Source organism: Oncorhynchus clarkii, chromosome 10, assembly GCF_045791955.1.
Source record: "Oncorhynchus clarkii lewisi isolate Uvic-CL-2024 chromosome 10, UVic_Ocla_1.0, whole genome shotgun sequence".
NCBI classification, from domain to species: domain Eukaryota; kingdom Metazoa; phylum Chordata; class Actinopteri; order Salmoniformes; family Salmonidae; genus Oncorhynchus; species Oncorhynchus clarkii.
The window spans coordinates 56,144,693-56,159,129 of NC_092156.1; the positions used below are offsets into that span (position 1 = coordinate 56,144,693).

At 41.6% G+C, this 14,437-nt stretch overlaps 1 protein-coding gene across 1 annotated transcript in view; it reads right to left on the reverse strand.

The window, feature by feature from the left end:
• The window catches only part of LOC139419670 (atrial natriuretic peptide receptor 1), a 30,771-nt gene extending 17,272 nt beyond the window's left edge, over nt 1–13,499 (reverse strand). The window contains exons 1-16 of the mRNA XM_071169657.1: nt 13,253–13,499; nt 12,632–12,822; nt 12,293–12,414; nt 12,038–12,127; nt 11,769–11,914; nt 11,500–11,630; nt 11,219–11,365; nt 10,943–11,097; nt 10,330–10,465; nt 9,699–9,796; nt 8,152–8,290; nt 4,732–4,810; nt 3,239–3,335; nt 2,417–2,515; nt 411–488; nt 148–252 (exon numbers count right to left, since the gene is read on the reverse strand). Of these exons, the coding sequence (XP_071025758.1) occupies nt 148–252; nt 411–488; nt 2,417–2,515; nt 3,239–3,335; nt 4,732–4,810; nt 8,152–8,290; nt 9,699–9,796; nt 10,330–10,465; nt 10,943–11,097; nt 11,219–11,365; nt 11,500–11,630; nt 11,769–11,914; nt 12,038–12,127; nt 12,293–12,414; nt 12,632–12,818 (1,809 nt within the window). The 5' untranslated portion in view covers nt 12,819–12,822; nt 13,253–13,499. The remainder of the gene's footprint in view (nt 1–147; nt 253–410; nt 489–2,416; nt 2,516–3,238; nt 3,336–4,731; nt 4,811–8,151; nt 8,291–9,698; nt 9,797–10,329; nt 10,466–10,942; nt 11,098–11,218; nt 11,366–11,499; nt 11,631–11,768; nt 11,915–12,037; nt 12,128–12,292; nt 12,415–12,631; nt 12,823–13,252) is intronic.
• Between the last annotated feature and the right edge of the window lie 938 nt (nt 13,500–14,437).

Below are 14,437 nucleotides of genomic sequence, written 5' to 3' on the forward strand. Positions count from 1 at the left end.
TTTATGCTCGTGATGTATTGAAGAAGCAGTGAAGGGAGGGTTATGTGCATTTAAAGCAGTGGTGTGTGTGTGTGTGTGTGTGTGTGTGTGTGTGTGTGTGTGTGTGTGTGTGTGTGTGTGTGTGTGTGTGTTTTGTGTGTGTGTTACCTGCAGGCTCCCTTTAGGACAGTACTCAGTCAGCAGAAAGAACTGTGGAGGTTCCAGACAAGCACCAATGACGCTGCAGATGTTTGGGTGGCTCAAATCTCTACACTGCACACGTGTGTGTGTGTGAGAGAGAGAGAGGAGTCCATATAAAACAGATATGACAAAATAATAAACTTACAGAATTCATAACATGTACATTAAGCACTCCACTCTCTACTAACACTCGATAACAGACACAAACACCACAACGAGGAGGGCCTCACCTGCTTCAGTTCAGTGAGCAGCTCTCTGTTCAGACACACACTCTTCACATTCAGCAGTCGCACTGAACAGATGTTCTCCTGAAAGCACCAGGGGGAACGACAGAGCCAAAATGGCAGACTAAAAATAACCCAAATCCCCATGTTGATGATGATGAAAAATACATAATGGCACAGCCTGGCTTCTAATCGGCATGATCATTTCATTAGATGTCAGTTCACAGGACCAGGTGTCAGAGTTTGGACACCTGCATAAAAAGTCTCAAAGTATACACTACCGGTCAAAGATTTTAGAACACTTACCCATTCAATGGTTTTTCTTTATTTTCACTATTTTCTACAGTGTAGAATAATAGTGAAGACATCAAAACGATGAAATAACACATATGGATGGAATCATGTTGTAACCAAAAAAGTGTTAAACAAAGCAACATATATTTTATATTTGAGATTCTTCAAAGTAGCCACCCTTTGCCTTGATGACAGCTTTGCAAACTCTTGGCATTCTCTCAACCAGCTTCACCTGGAATGCTTTTCCAACAGTCTTGAAGGAGTTCACACATATGCTGCTTTTCCTTCACTCTGCAGCCCGACTCATTCCAAACCATCTCAGTTTGGTTGAGGTTGGGTGATAGTGGAGGCCAGGTCATCTGATGAAGCACCCCATCACTCTCCTTCTTGGTAAAATAGCGCTTACACAGACTGGAGGTGTGTTGGGTCATTGTCCTATTGAAAAACAAATGATACGCCATCCCATCTGGTTTGGGACTATCACTGCAGATTGCTGTGTTAGCCATGTTGGTTAAGTGTGCCTTGAATTCAAAATAAATCACAGACAGTGTCAGCAGCAAAACACCCCCACACCATAACACCTCCTCCTCCATTCTTTACGGTGGGAAATACACATTTAGCGATCATCAATTCACCCACACCGCATTTCACAAAGACATGGCGGTTGGAGCCAAAAATCTGAATTTTGGATGCCAAACCAAGTGGTTTCTTGGCAGTAATTCGACCACGAAGGCCTGAACAGTTGATGTTTAGATGTGTCTGTTACTTGAACTCTGTGAAGCGTTTATTTGGGCTGCAAATTCTGAGGCTGGTAACTCTAATGAACTTATCCTCTGCAGCATAGGTAACTCTGGGTCTTCCATTCCTGTGGTGGTCCTCATGAGAGCCAGTTTCATCATAGCACTTGATGGTTTTTGTGACTGCACTTGAAGAAACCTTCAAAGTTCTTGACATTTTCCATATTGACTGACCTTCATGTCTTAAACTAATGATGGACCGTCGTTTCTCTTTGCTTATTTGAGCTGTTCTTGCCATAATATAGACTTGGTATTTTACCAAATAGGGCTATATTCTGTATACCTCCCTACTTTGTCACAACAAAACTGATTGGCTCAAACGCATTAAGAAGGAAAGAAATTCTAAAAATGTATTTTTAAGAAGGCACACCTGTTAATTGAAATGCATTCCAGGTGACTACCTCATGAAGCTGGTTGAGAGAATGCCTAGCGTGTGCAAAGCTGTCATCAAGGCAAAGGGAGGCTATTTGAAGTAAATGTAAAGTATATTTTGATTTGTTTAACACTTTTCTGGTTACTACATGATTCCATATGTGTTATTTCATAGTTGGTGTCTTCACTGTTATTCTACAATGCATAAAATAGTAAAAAATAAAGAAAAACCCTTGAATGAGTAAGTGTTCTAAAACTTTTGACCGGTAGTGTAGTTATTCCACTTCTGAGGCATGGTGGGGATGGAATATAAATAACGCCTACCCCTAAAACTCTGGGCCCAAATTATATTCCCCCTCTCACCTCTTTCTACCTCTCACTCCTCCTCCAGTCAAGTAAGTTATTAGAAAAATTCAAGGCCCTAATTTCAACATTGTATAAGTAAAGTGTTGCCAATATGGACAAGCAATTGATTCGCACTTATAGGAAAAACTCAAGGCCCTAAATGCAACATTGTAAAAGTTAGCAATGAGGACAAGCAATTCTCACTTTATAGACGGCCGTTCTGTGGGAGGATGGTTTGTCCTTCATATTTCCCAGGATCGATTCCAGAGAATCATCGATGGACTTGGAATTGAGGTACGGTACCTGTAAACACACAACAATCCACATTATCATGCACTTTAATATGAGCGTGCGTGTGTGTGTGTGTGAGAGAGAGAGAGTTTCTCTGTGGTCCACTGTAGCTTAGTTAGTTGGTAGAGCATGGTGCTTGCAATTCCAGGACAGCTGGTTTAACTCCTGGGACCACCCATACTTAAAATGTATGCATCCAAGGCTGTAAGTTCCTTTGGATAAAAGTATCTGCTAAATTACATATGTTAGTGGAAAACCTGCATTAATTACTTGATCCTTGTGAAAGTCATTACACTGAATCATTTGTTATTTCTCCTTAGTGGTGGTTTTCATTAAACAACAAAACAGGGCACAGTAACTGAGAGGAGTGGGTGCACAAAGTTGAGTACCAATTCATAATAGTAAAGGTACTGTAGTATGGTCATTGAAAAATGTATAAGGATGAAATGATGCGCTAAAATTTAGCAGAGGAATAGAAAAAGTGCTTGCTTCAGTATGGTCATAACGCTGCAGTTTTTGGAAAAGGAGAGTAAGGTGGTACTGTAGGGAATATAGGCTTTGGGGGGTTTGGCATCAACCAAAGATAATATGCAACGTCATCAACTGTGCAGTCAGGCATCAGATGTTAGCTGATACGTTAAACACCTATCCAGACGTGAGAGATCTGGCAAGTGTCTGCTGTGTAGTCAGCCTGGAACGTTGCCAGTGACTCAAACCCCTCCTCCCCTGCCTCACCTTTCCTGCCGAGGACGAGCTGTTCCCCATCATGGTGACATCACCGGGGCTAACCCTCCATAGGACCACAGACACCTTCTTCCGGATGATGTGTTTCCTGTGTCACAGGAGAAGTACTCCCTGGGTCAAAAACATCATGATGACCTACTGCACCTAACACTACATGGGCAACGACATCGAATTGTGTTTCTCCTGAGAAACTGTGCATGTTTTCTATTGTATGCAAAACTCATATAACAGTGCCAAGCAACGTCAACGCCTGTTCCATGGGGGTGCAGTGCATATGCAACTGTTGGAATTTCCACTCTGTCACACATGCATGTGTTTGTGCCTGGGTCACAACACTGGCACCTGTTCAACGGGCTTTTTATACACAATGTCAAATATATTTCATCTCCTTAATTGACAGGTAGGGGAGCACAATTGTCAATTCTTGTTTCATGCATTTAGATCATTTTAGTGTCTGCAAGAATACTGCAGACCTATTATATGGGACTTGCACACAATTTCAAATCTACTAACTTGCTCCACATAATAAACAATGGCATAACTTGTTTCGTGAACACAATGCCTACACGTCGGCTGCAGATAGGGCCTTCACAGTAGTACAGTGTACCATTCTCTCTCTCTCTCTCTCTCTCTCTCTACTTCCTCTCTCTCCATAACCATCGTTCTTAATGCTTGTGGGCATCAAGGCCTCCTCCCAGGACTAGCAATCACCACGCCGTTCATATTATTGCATAAATGTTCCCATTTAGGCAAGTCAGTTAAGAACAAATTGTTATTTACAATGATGGCCTAGGAACAGTGGGTTAACTGCCTTTTTCATGGGCAGATCGACAGATTTGTACCTTATCAGCTCGGGGATTCGATCTAGCAACACTTTTGGTTACTAGTCCAACGCTCTAACCACCAGGCTACCCTGCCGCCGCTAATTTAAAAGTAATCATTTGGAAAGGAAAATGTTATCACATGAAAGGGTCATGTGGGCTAAACTAGAGGCTGAGCCACCGAGACATTGGAGCGAATGTCTTATTCCTAAGGATGATAGTTTCCTGCATGCTCACTCGCACACAGGTTGGAGTGGGATCAAACACACACACACACACACACACACACACACACAAATTACATGCACGCACACACATGGGGCTTTGGGTGAGTTCATGACGAGAAAAAGATAAGCAAGTGGGTACAGATTCATTCTGCATTAATCCATCTTTTGTGTGAAAGCAATGCGAGCCTTATGATGCCCTCTCCCCACTTTCCTGAATAATGCTGGGATATTCAAAAATGAATCCCTGCGTTGGCTGCCAAACTCCTCTAATTACATGGGAGACAGAGAGCGATAAAGCGAGAGAGAGCTCCAAACTATGGACTATGCACATGACTTACCGGAACAGCGCTGCACGTTGTACATTTGCAACGGCTGGACTACCGCTAGATGGAAAAAGGACAATATTGTGTGTGTGTGTGTGTGTGTGTGTGTGTACCTGTAGAGAAGACATATGATAAGTGTCCCGGTGGCCAGGAAAACAGCAATGGTCCCCACAGCTATCGCAAACCTCTTCTCTGCAACACAAATACACACGTACACTGTAGCATAAGCTTTGATGACAGGTCAACAATGCCAAACGGTCACGCCCGAAATACGTGGTAGCACAGACTGTTCTCAAACAAACCTTTTATTAAACATTGATTTTTATTGCTTTTCATGACTCATGTGGAAAATAGATTTTCTCAATATAAACTCCTGAAAAAATAAAGGGGAAATAAATCAATAATGTGTAGTGTATCTAATGTATTAGATTACAAGTTTGAATCTTTATCATCGTTTTAAGGGGATTAACTTATCAATAAATGCACAAAAGTGTTATTTTCATAAACAGGTGGTCAAATAAAACTTTCTCATTTGCATTCTTGCATCTCTCCCACATCAATCCCTTCTTAACACTTATTTTATTTATATATATATATATATAATAATAATAATAAAGCCCAAACATCAATAAGTTCCACACATTCTTCTAGGGGCCATATGTACAAGTCCCTGTCTGCCAAAGCAAGCTGGAAGCAACGGCAAAGAAAACATTTTCGGACCATATCAAATCCAGATAGAGAATTCCAGATAGAACACAATTGATAACAAAGAATAAAACCTTCTCAAATAGCACCCTATTCCATTCACAGTGTTCCACTTTGGACCAGGACTGTGTAGGGAATAGGGTGTCATTTGTAACGCAACCCGTTACATAACCCTGGCTAGACCATTATGAGGTAGACTGAGGTCTACCTAGGAAGCTGGGGGGACTTTCATAAAACGGTATTAAAAGAAGTCCATATTTCAGTGGAAAATAAAATAAAGATTTCCTTTCGTCCAGCAGGCATAAGTGAATAATTCAATGTGTCATTATTTTTGGGAGTCAATTCTCATTCTCTCTGGTTCTTTAGAGGATATATGGGTCTCTGGCCCCCCCATTTGGTGTGGTAACACACTGCAAGTGCTGTCAAGTGACAATACTTACATGACATATAAGGACATACAAGCCTGGAGAGGACAGACCACCATGCCAGCTGCCTGCTGTTTTTCATCAAGTAAACAAATGAACTAATCAAACGAATGTACTTGATAAATTAATTAAGATTGGAAATAAATTATGACTAAATAAATTATAAATTTATATCATGAGACCAATGGTTTATATATACACCAGATGTCTAACAGGAGGCGCTGTGTTGAAGTCACTTTGCCTCCATTTTGGCACATTTTGGCACCAAATATTTTTGGAAGCTATAGAAATGCATTTATGTCTGCATTCGTTTTTGCCAAATGTAATATTACAGACAACTTAATGCATACTTTTAAATTATATTACGTGAGCTAAACATAAAAATAGAAACATATATACAACATTTTCCTTATTTCAAGTAATTTTTTTTTATTACTAATGGTACTTTCCCCACTTCAACATCAAAATACTAATATACATTTTGTCCTTGAAACATTTAATTAAAATACTGTAGAAATCCATTCATTCCTATGGATGACTGTACCTACTGGGGCGTGCCAATATGGCCGACCGATGGCTTCAAAGCCTCGCAAATCATCAGCAATTCCGGGTATATCTACATCATTGCATTAGACTGATAATGATTATTACCAGAAAGCATGGGACAACATTTAACCAGCAGCTGCATTTTTGGTCATACAGTGGGGCAAAAAAAGTATTTAGTCAGCCACCAATTGTGCAAGTTCTCCCAATTAAAAAGATGAGAGAGGCCTGTAATTTTCATCATAGGTACACTTCAACTATGACAGACAAAATTAGAAAAAAAAATCCAGAAAATCACATTGTAGGATTTTTAATGAATTTATTTGCAAATTATGGTGGAAAATAAGTATTTGGTCACCTACAAACAAGCAAGATTTCTGGCTCTCACTGACCTGTAACTTCTTCTTTAAGAGGCTCCTCTGTCCTCAACTTGTTACCTGCATTAATGGCACCTGTTTGAACTTATCAGTATAAAAGACACCTGTCCACAACCTCAAACAGTCACACTCCAAACTCCACTATGGCCAAGACCAAAGAGCTGTCAAAGGACACCAGAAACAAAATTGTAGACCTGCACCAGGCTGGGAAGACTGAATCTGCAATAGGTAAGCAGCTTGGTTTGAAGAAATCAACTGTGGGAGCAATTATTAGGAAATGGAAGACATACAAGCCACTGATAATCTCCCTCGATCTGGGGATCCACGCAAGATCTCACCCCGTGGGGTCAAAATGATCACAAGAACGGTGAGCAAAAATCCCAGAACCACACGGGGGGACCTAGTGAATAACCTGCAGAGAGCTGGGACCAAAGTAACAAAGTGACCATCAGTAACACACTACGCCGCCAGGGACTCACTCAGACGTGTCCCCCTGCTTAAGCCAGTACATGTCCAGGCCCATCTGAAGTTCGCTAGAGAGCATTTTGGATGATCCAGAAGAAGATTGGGAGAAGGTCATATGGTCAGATGAAACCAAAATATAACTTTTTGGTAAAAACTCAACTCGTCGTGTTTGGAGGACAAAGAATGCTGAGTTGCATCCAAAGAACGCCATACCTACTGTGAAGCATGGAGGTGGAAACATCATGCTTTGGGGCTGTTTTTCTGCAAAGGGACCAGGACGACTGATCCGTGTAAAGGAAAGAATGAATGGGGCCATGTATTGTGAGATCTTGAGTGAAAACCTCCTTCCATCAGCAAGGGCATTGAAGATGAAACGTGGCTGGGTCTTTCAGCATGACAATGATCCCAAACACACCACCCGGACAACGAAGGAGTGGCTTCGTAAGAAGCATTTCAAGGTCCTGGAGTGGCCTAGACAGTCTCCAGATCTCAACCCCATAGAAAATCTTTGGAGGGAGTTGAAAGTCTGTGTTGCCCAGCAACAGCCCCAAAACATCACTGCTCTAGAGGAGATCTGCATGGAGGAGTGGGACAAAATACCAGCAACAGTGTGTGAAAACCTTGTGAAGACTTACAGAAAATGTTTGACCTCTGTCATTGCCAACAAAGGGTATATAACAAAGTATTGAGAAACTTTTGTTATTGACCAAATACTTATTTTCCACCATAATTTGCAAATAAATTCATTAAAAATCCTACGATGTGATTTTTTTTCTCATTTTGTCTGTCATAGTTGAAGTGTACCTATGAGGAAAATTACAGGCCTCTCTCATCTTTTTAAGTGGGAGAACTTGCACAATTGGTGGCTGACTAAATACTTTTTTGCCCCACTGTATATACCTAACCCAAGCAGGTCTGATACGGGTCAGCTATCAACTCAACACAAAATGATCATGTGAGTACTGCAGAGCCTAGAGAAGACTAGAGAAGGTCCATTGGTGTAACAAACACACAGTACCGATATTGATGAAGAGCTCATCTTTGAAGCCAAAGTGGGGTGTGTCCTTCGGTGGGGTCTTCCTCCCTCCTGGCCAGTAGACTTGGACCCCCTCCACTGGCTCATAAGCCTTATTCGTACCAAAGTAATTGGCGATTACCTACCAGGTGAGAAGATAGCATGACCTATGATTACTTAACATTTTTGGCATATTAAAGGCTGTGTGTTTAATGCAGCCCATTTCAAGGATGTCAATCACAGGAAGGAGGGACAGGAAGTTAAAGTTTACGAGTCATTTTCTATGGATGTCACATACCAGTAGATGCTGGCATGATCTTAACTTGCCATAGTAATCAATATAGCATCAAAATGCTATCCAAAATACAAGTCAGATCTACTGTAATACTGCATGTCAGTATGTCAATAGGCAGTGCATGCAAATGATCATTATTGTTTTCCCGGTATGCATGCTCTCACTATTGTGAAGCTCAAAACCTCCTGGCTGATCGGTTTACATTTCCCTTAGATCTTTTTTAAATGTACTCATTTTGTTGCCACATCACTCATTTGCTGAGAAGACATGAGACTTGAAAGGTGATGAGATGCATGGTCGGATGAAACCACGTTCGACAGAAACCAAAATAACATTTGGTTTTGCTTTGATACCAGCAGCGAGGGGCCAACAGAGAAGAATGTTGCAACAAAATACATTTATAATAAATAACTGTCATTTGAAATAACTTTAAGGTCCAATATTCAAAGCCATTTCAAGGTGATAATTAAGAGACTGCACTCTCCAGAGCTTTTAGTGGTGGCCCTGATGACCAAGCTGGTCCTAGGTAGGTACTTGATAGAAGAGTAGAGGAGTGTGTGTGTGTGTGTGTGTGTGTGTGTGTGTGTGTGTGTGTGTGTGTGTGTGTGTGTGTGTGTGTGTGTGTGTGTGTGTGTGTGTGTGTGTGTGTGTGTGTGTGTTGCACTCTGTGTTCCACTGGTTGGGTGTTCAGGATCAGAAATACACTGAAATCAGACAACTGAAATGTGGGCCGAAGAGATAAGATTCAGGTTGAAAAGCAAAACGACAATAAATTCAGTGGCAAAGAATTAAATCAGCACTGTAATTGTTCAGAAGAGTGTCAACATGGGTGTTAAACTTTTTGACAGGCTGCGATAAAAGTGGCTTCAGATGTGAACACTGTAGACGTTAGCAGAAAATAAGGGGAAAACAGAGGGTTGGAAAGGAGGGAGGGAGGGAGAGAGAGAGAGAGCAACAACAACAACAAAAAAAGAGAGAGAGAGAGAGAGAGCGCAAGAGAGAGAGGTTTTATATAATTTTTTCAATACGGAAATAGGCAGACAGAGAGACAGTGGTATGGCAAGATAAAGATGGAGAAATAGAGAGTGACAGAGAGGCCGAGAGACAGAGAGTGCGATGTAGGAGATAGAAGGACTGAAAGATAGAGAGTGACAAAGTGATAGAAATAGACAGAAAGGAAGTGTTGGAGTGATAGAAAGAAAACAGAGCGAGTGACAGAGAAAGAGAAAGTGTGATTAGGGTGTTAGCGTCTGACTTTGAACTCCCTGTCGTTCTCTCCGCCCTGGATGTGCTTCATCATATAGGCAGACTCCCTGTCTCCATTGGCGTCCATGGTAACGTCACCCTGGATACCTAACGGACAGAGTCCAGAAAACAAACATATGGGCTATCCACACCTCACGTGTCATTATGTTTGAAACACCGTCATATACAGGTAACTGCCAAAATCAAGGAAACACCAACATAGTGTCTTAATAAGGCATTGGGCCAAATGAATGGGCTGCTGTTTATTTTTATACAAGACCCAAAGCATGATAGGATGTAAACTGCTTTATTAACTCCTGTGTTGAAGCACCTGCTTTCAATATACTTTGTATTCCTCATTTACTCTTTGTTTTTGCAGTTACCTGTACATCTCTCTGTGAGGCAATGAAGCTGCCTTCTTGGCCAGGTCTCCCTTGAAAAATAGGCATTTTGACCTCAATGGGTCTGCTGTGCAAAACATAAAAAATCAAATGAAATAATTGTATTATATAAATGAAATATAATCACTCTTGTAAATAACATCTGTAAATAATATCAATGGACCTTTAACTGCAACCATTAAGGTTATACCTACCTACCTGATAACATACAGGTGAAATGAATCATCCAAAAGGGCTGACCTGTGATGGTTCGGTTCCACATCTTGCGGGTTATGGTGAAGCCGTCGTATGGGTCCCCGCGTTCCGCCAGGGTTTCATTCAGAGCCTGAGCATACAGCCATACAGAGTCATGGGCTATGGCTGCCAGCACCGACACCTGCCATTGGACAAACAGTCAGAAATAGATAATTACATATCCTGTATATACACTCTTAGAAAAAAGGGTTCCAAAGATTCTTCAGCTGTCCCAATAGGAGAAACCCATGTTGGTTCCAGGTAGAACGCTCTGTAGAAAGGGTTCTACATGGAACCCAAAATAATTCTAACTGGAACCAAAAGGGTTCTACCTGGATCCAAAAAAAGGTTATTCAAAGGGAAAGGTTCTAGGTTATTCAAACTCTTTTAAGTTCTAGATTGCCCCTTTTTTCTAAGAGTGTACAGTATATATACAGTTAAACATAGTAGCTAAGTACCAGACCCGGGTTCAAAATAATATTTGGAAATTGGTCAAGCTCAATTGAGCTTGCCTGGTGCAACGGAACCAATGAAATAGTCCCAAAAGCACAAAGCCCACCCCATCTGGCACTCCAGACAGGGTCAAGCGACAGGTGTGTGTGTGTGTTTCATAGCACACCTTTTCGTTGGGTGCGTAGGCATAGCCAAAGTCCTCTCTGGATCTGCGGATGACGTCATTGGAGAAGTTCCAGTACCTCTGGTCGTTGGGTTTGTACAGAGAGAGTAGAAACAGAGCCTGGTAGGCCTGCTTAGCCACTGAGTCATCCACATCTCCTGCAGCACATCAACACCATTCATTGATTCGTCCTGAGGTTATATAATCCCAATAGCATTCCCAAAAGTCCCCATATAGTATTGTATTGTATCGTAGGGTGCCAATTGGGACACACCCTACCTCTTTTCCAGTCAAAGTTGCCAAACATCTCCTCCAGCCTGTAGGGCTCGAAGCAGAAGAAGACGTAGTCCCCTGTGGTGAGGCCTCTCCTGTGGGCCTCGACCAGGAAGTCCCTGACCACCTCCCCACGCGCTGAGATCACTATGACTACAGGGCAAGACACAAACACCAAACATAGGCCACATTAAAATAACCCTATTAGCATACCAGTTAGCACGCATGGCCAATTACTTCAATGTAAATAGTATGCTGGTGTGGACATTGGAACACAGAAAACTTACTGCGAGACACCTCGGCAACCTCCTGGAGCATACGTGCTTGTGTGAGGGCTGTGTGAGTGTTGTCTTGCCCGAGAGGTGTTTGAAATGCCAGGTATTTAGCCACAGTGATGTTACTGACTTCAGCTTGGTACCTTATAGAAATATAAATGGTAGGTCATTTCATCAGGTTCCTCCCTATGTAGAGAAGTACATCACATTCCAGTGTCTATTTGAAGTGTATTTATTGTATTGTATCCGAATGTATTGTATCGTGCTGCGTCGTATCGTACCTGATTCCCTCAGCAGGGACGATCCAGGCAGGTCTGTGGTCGTAGATAATGCTTATACGTCTCCAGCCAAACTTCTCACAGATCTTGACAAAGAACGAGCCCATCTTGGTGAAGGGGCCAAACACTCTGGTAAGAGTGGGGTAAGCCTGTCACCGCCACAGAACATGACATGTGATAATGTTGCAACTGTCTACTCCAGATTCTGAGGGATGTAAGTTAGCTACAGATAGTTACTGGCATATGAGTTATATTAAAAAGTGATATTGGACCTTTTTGATGAGAAACTGCTGGTCTGCGCAGGTGGGACTGACCACGGGAATGTTCCAGAAAGCTGCCAGCTTGGCAGTGATCGCACACACCTAAAGAGGGTGTTCTATCATCATTGGATTGTAAATGCAGATAATCAAATCCAATCCAATCAAATCAAATTTGATTTGATTTGATTTGAAATGCAGATAATGTAGTTAGTGCAATGTAATGTGTGATTTGTTAATTCGCGCCGGTGAAGGTGGGGGGGGCCTTACGTCGGAGCAGGCGGGGCCGATGAAAGCGCTGTAGTTCCGTCTGTGCAGTAGCTCCACTATCTTCCCCGGGCCGTTCACGTCGCTACACTCATCATCCACGTACTCATGCTCCAGCCAATGACCTGAGGACATACAACACAGTAGCTTACAGTGGCTATCGAATGAGTACGACTTCTGATGTCCTCGTGGCCAGTGTTTCTCAGTGTGCTTCAGGGGACTCACAGCGGTTGCATGCAATACAATACAACTTCCTTGTCCATTTGTTATAGCAAACAACGGATCTGCGTTATGTACATTATGTATCACATATGTACTATACAATGTCTCTTGAGTACTGACCTGCCAACAGATCGGGACTCCGGTTCACGGCGTCGATGGCGATGAGGGCGCCCGCCCCGATCCTGCCAACACTGAAGGGCATGGAGGTGTTGGGCAAGGACAGCAGCAGGGTGAACGTTGACCCTGCCACCCAGGGCACCGAGGACAGGAAGACAGGTAGCACTAGAGCCCTAAGCAGGAACGCCATCACTCTGGGAGATAAAGGAATGGAAGTATGGACCCTGGTTAATAACTCACTGTGGAGGAGGCTCCATAAAAGGACAAAGCCTTCAGTGAAGCCTATATGGTTTGTGTCTGGATGTGCTCTGATAATGCTTTAGCTAAGGCATATGATAGGCTCATTATACAGTAATATGTTTCCCAAACTCACTTTGTTTTACTCAGAATCCTAAATGTGTAAGATTTGGAAAAACGTTAAAAGAAATGCTGTTGAATGTAGACTGTTTGAGTGTAGCGATGTAAATGGCCCGGGGTTCAACATTGTTTAGAAAAATCTTGACATGACACCTTACACAAAATAAAGTAATATTGGCCTATTCACACACACAAAAATGCAAGCATAGACAGTACAAACGTGGTTTGCAACGGTTCAATATACATTTCAATATGAAATTCACTTACCAGTCATTCAGTCAAATATTATAAAGACGTGGCATATTTCGAAATGATGTTCTCCGAGGTCCCACTACAGCAAATTACAATTTAGCACCACCTGTTGTCCATCAGTTAGCCTAGTTAGTATATCAAAGCCTCCGTTGTGATGAGCTTGCAACCGTGAAACGTATTCAAATAGATATCCCTCGCAACTGCATCAACTACTGGACAGAGAATACAAGCATGCTCCCTAATTGCCTATGATTCATCTTGTGGTTCTCAAATTAATCTTACAACATGTTCGCTAAACCCTGGGAAGATACAACCCACCACAAATTTGTTTAACTTAACGACTGCACAAGTAAACAGTTGACATGGACAATTATGGAAGCACTTGAGTGCTTGTTTATATTGGTAGTAATACTTCCTGTTGTCATGGAATAAATACATGGGAATTCAGTAGATATCCATTGTCAATGATAATTAGGATGGGGGAGTAATTAGTTACATGTAATCTGATTACAAAAACGATATGATTATTGGTTTGAAAAAAAAATACATTGACACTTTTCTGTTTTCTCAATGACATTCAATTCAGATTTGAAAAAAAGGTGCAAGTTTAAGTTTGTTCCACCTGAGTGAGTCTGACTATAAATCAGAGACCACTATGATGACACACCAAATGTGTTTAATAGATCATCTTTGTTTTCTTCTAATTCCTTTTAAGTGGAAAGCAATCCAAAAGTAACAGAATGTAATCGAATTATGTAACAGAATTTCAAGTAATCCAAAGGTTACGTAATTGATTACAATTTTGGCCAAGTAACTAGTAACTGTAATGGATTACATTTAGAAAGTTACCTACCCAACCCTGAGATTGTTAAATGTTTAATAAATTATGTTGTTCAGGTTCACTTCCTCCTTGGGGCTGCTGTGTAGCAGTCCCAACTGGGATTTTAAATTGAATGTAACAGATTTCTCCAAGTGCAGTTCCAAACAATTCCCTTTTTAGGAATGATTGTTTTCATTTGTCTTATTTTACAGGGGATTGGGGAAGTAAAATAGCCAAAAGGTTTATATAAAACAACAACCTCATTTTTTAATTGGATTAAAATTGACAAAAGTCCCCTTATCTATGAACTATGAGAAAACAGGATCGTGGGAAATGGGCTTGAAGCTCCAACCAGGCTGAAAGCCAAAGGAGGCCAATCA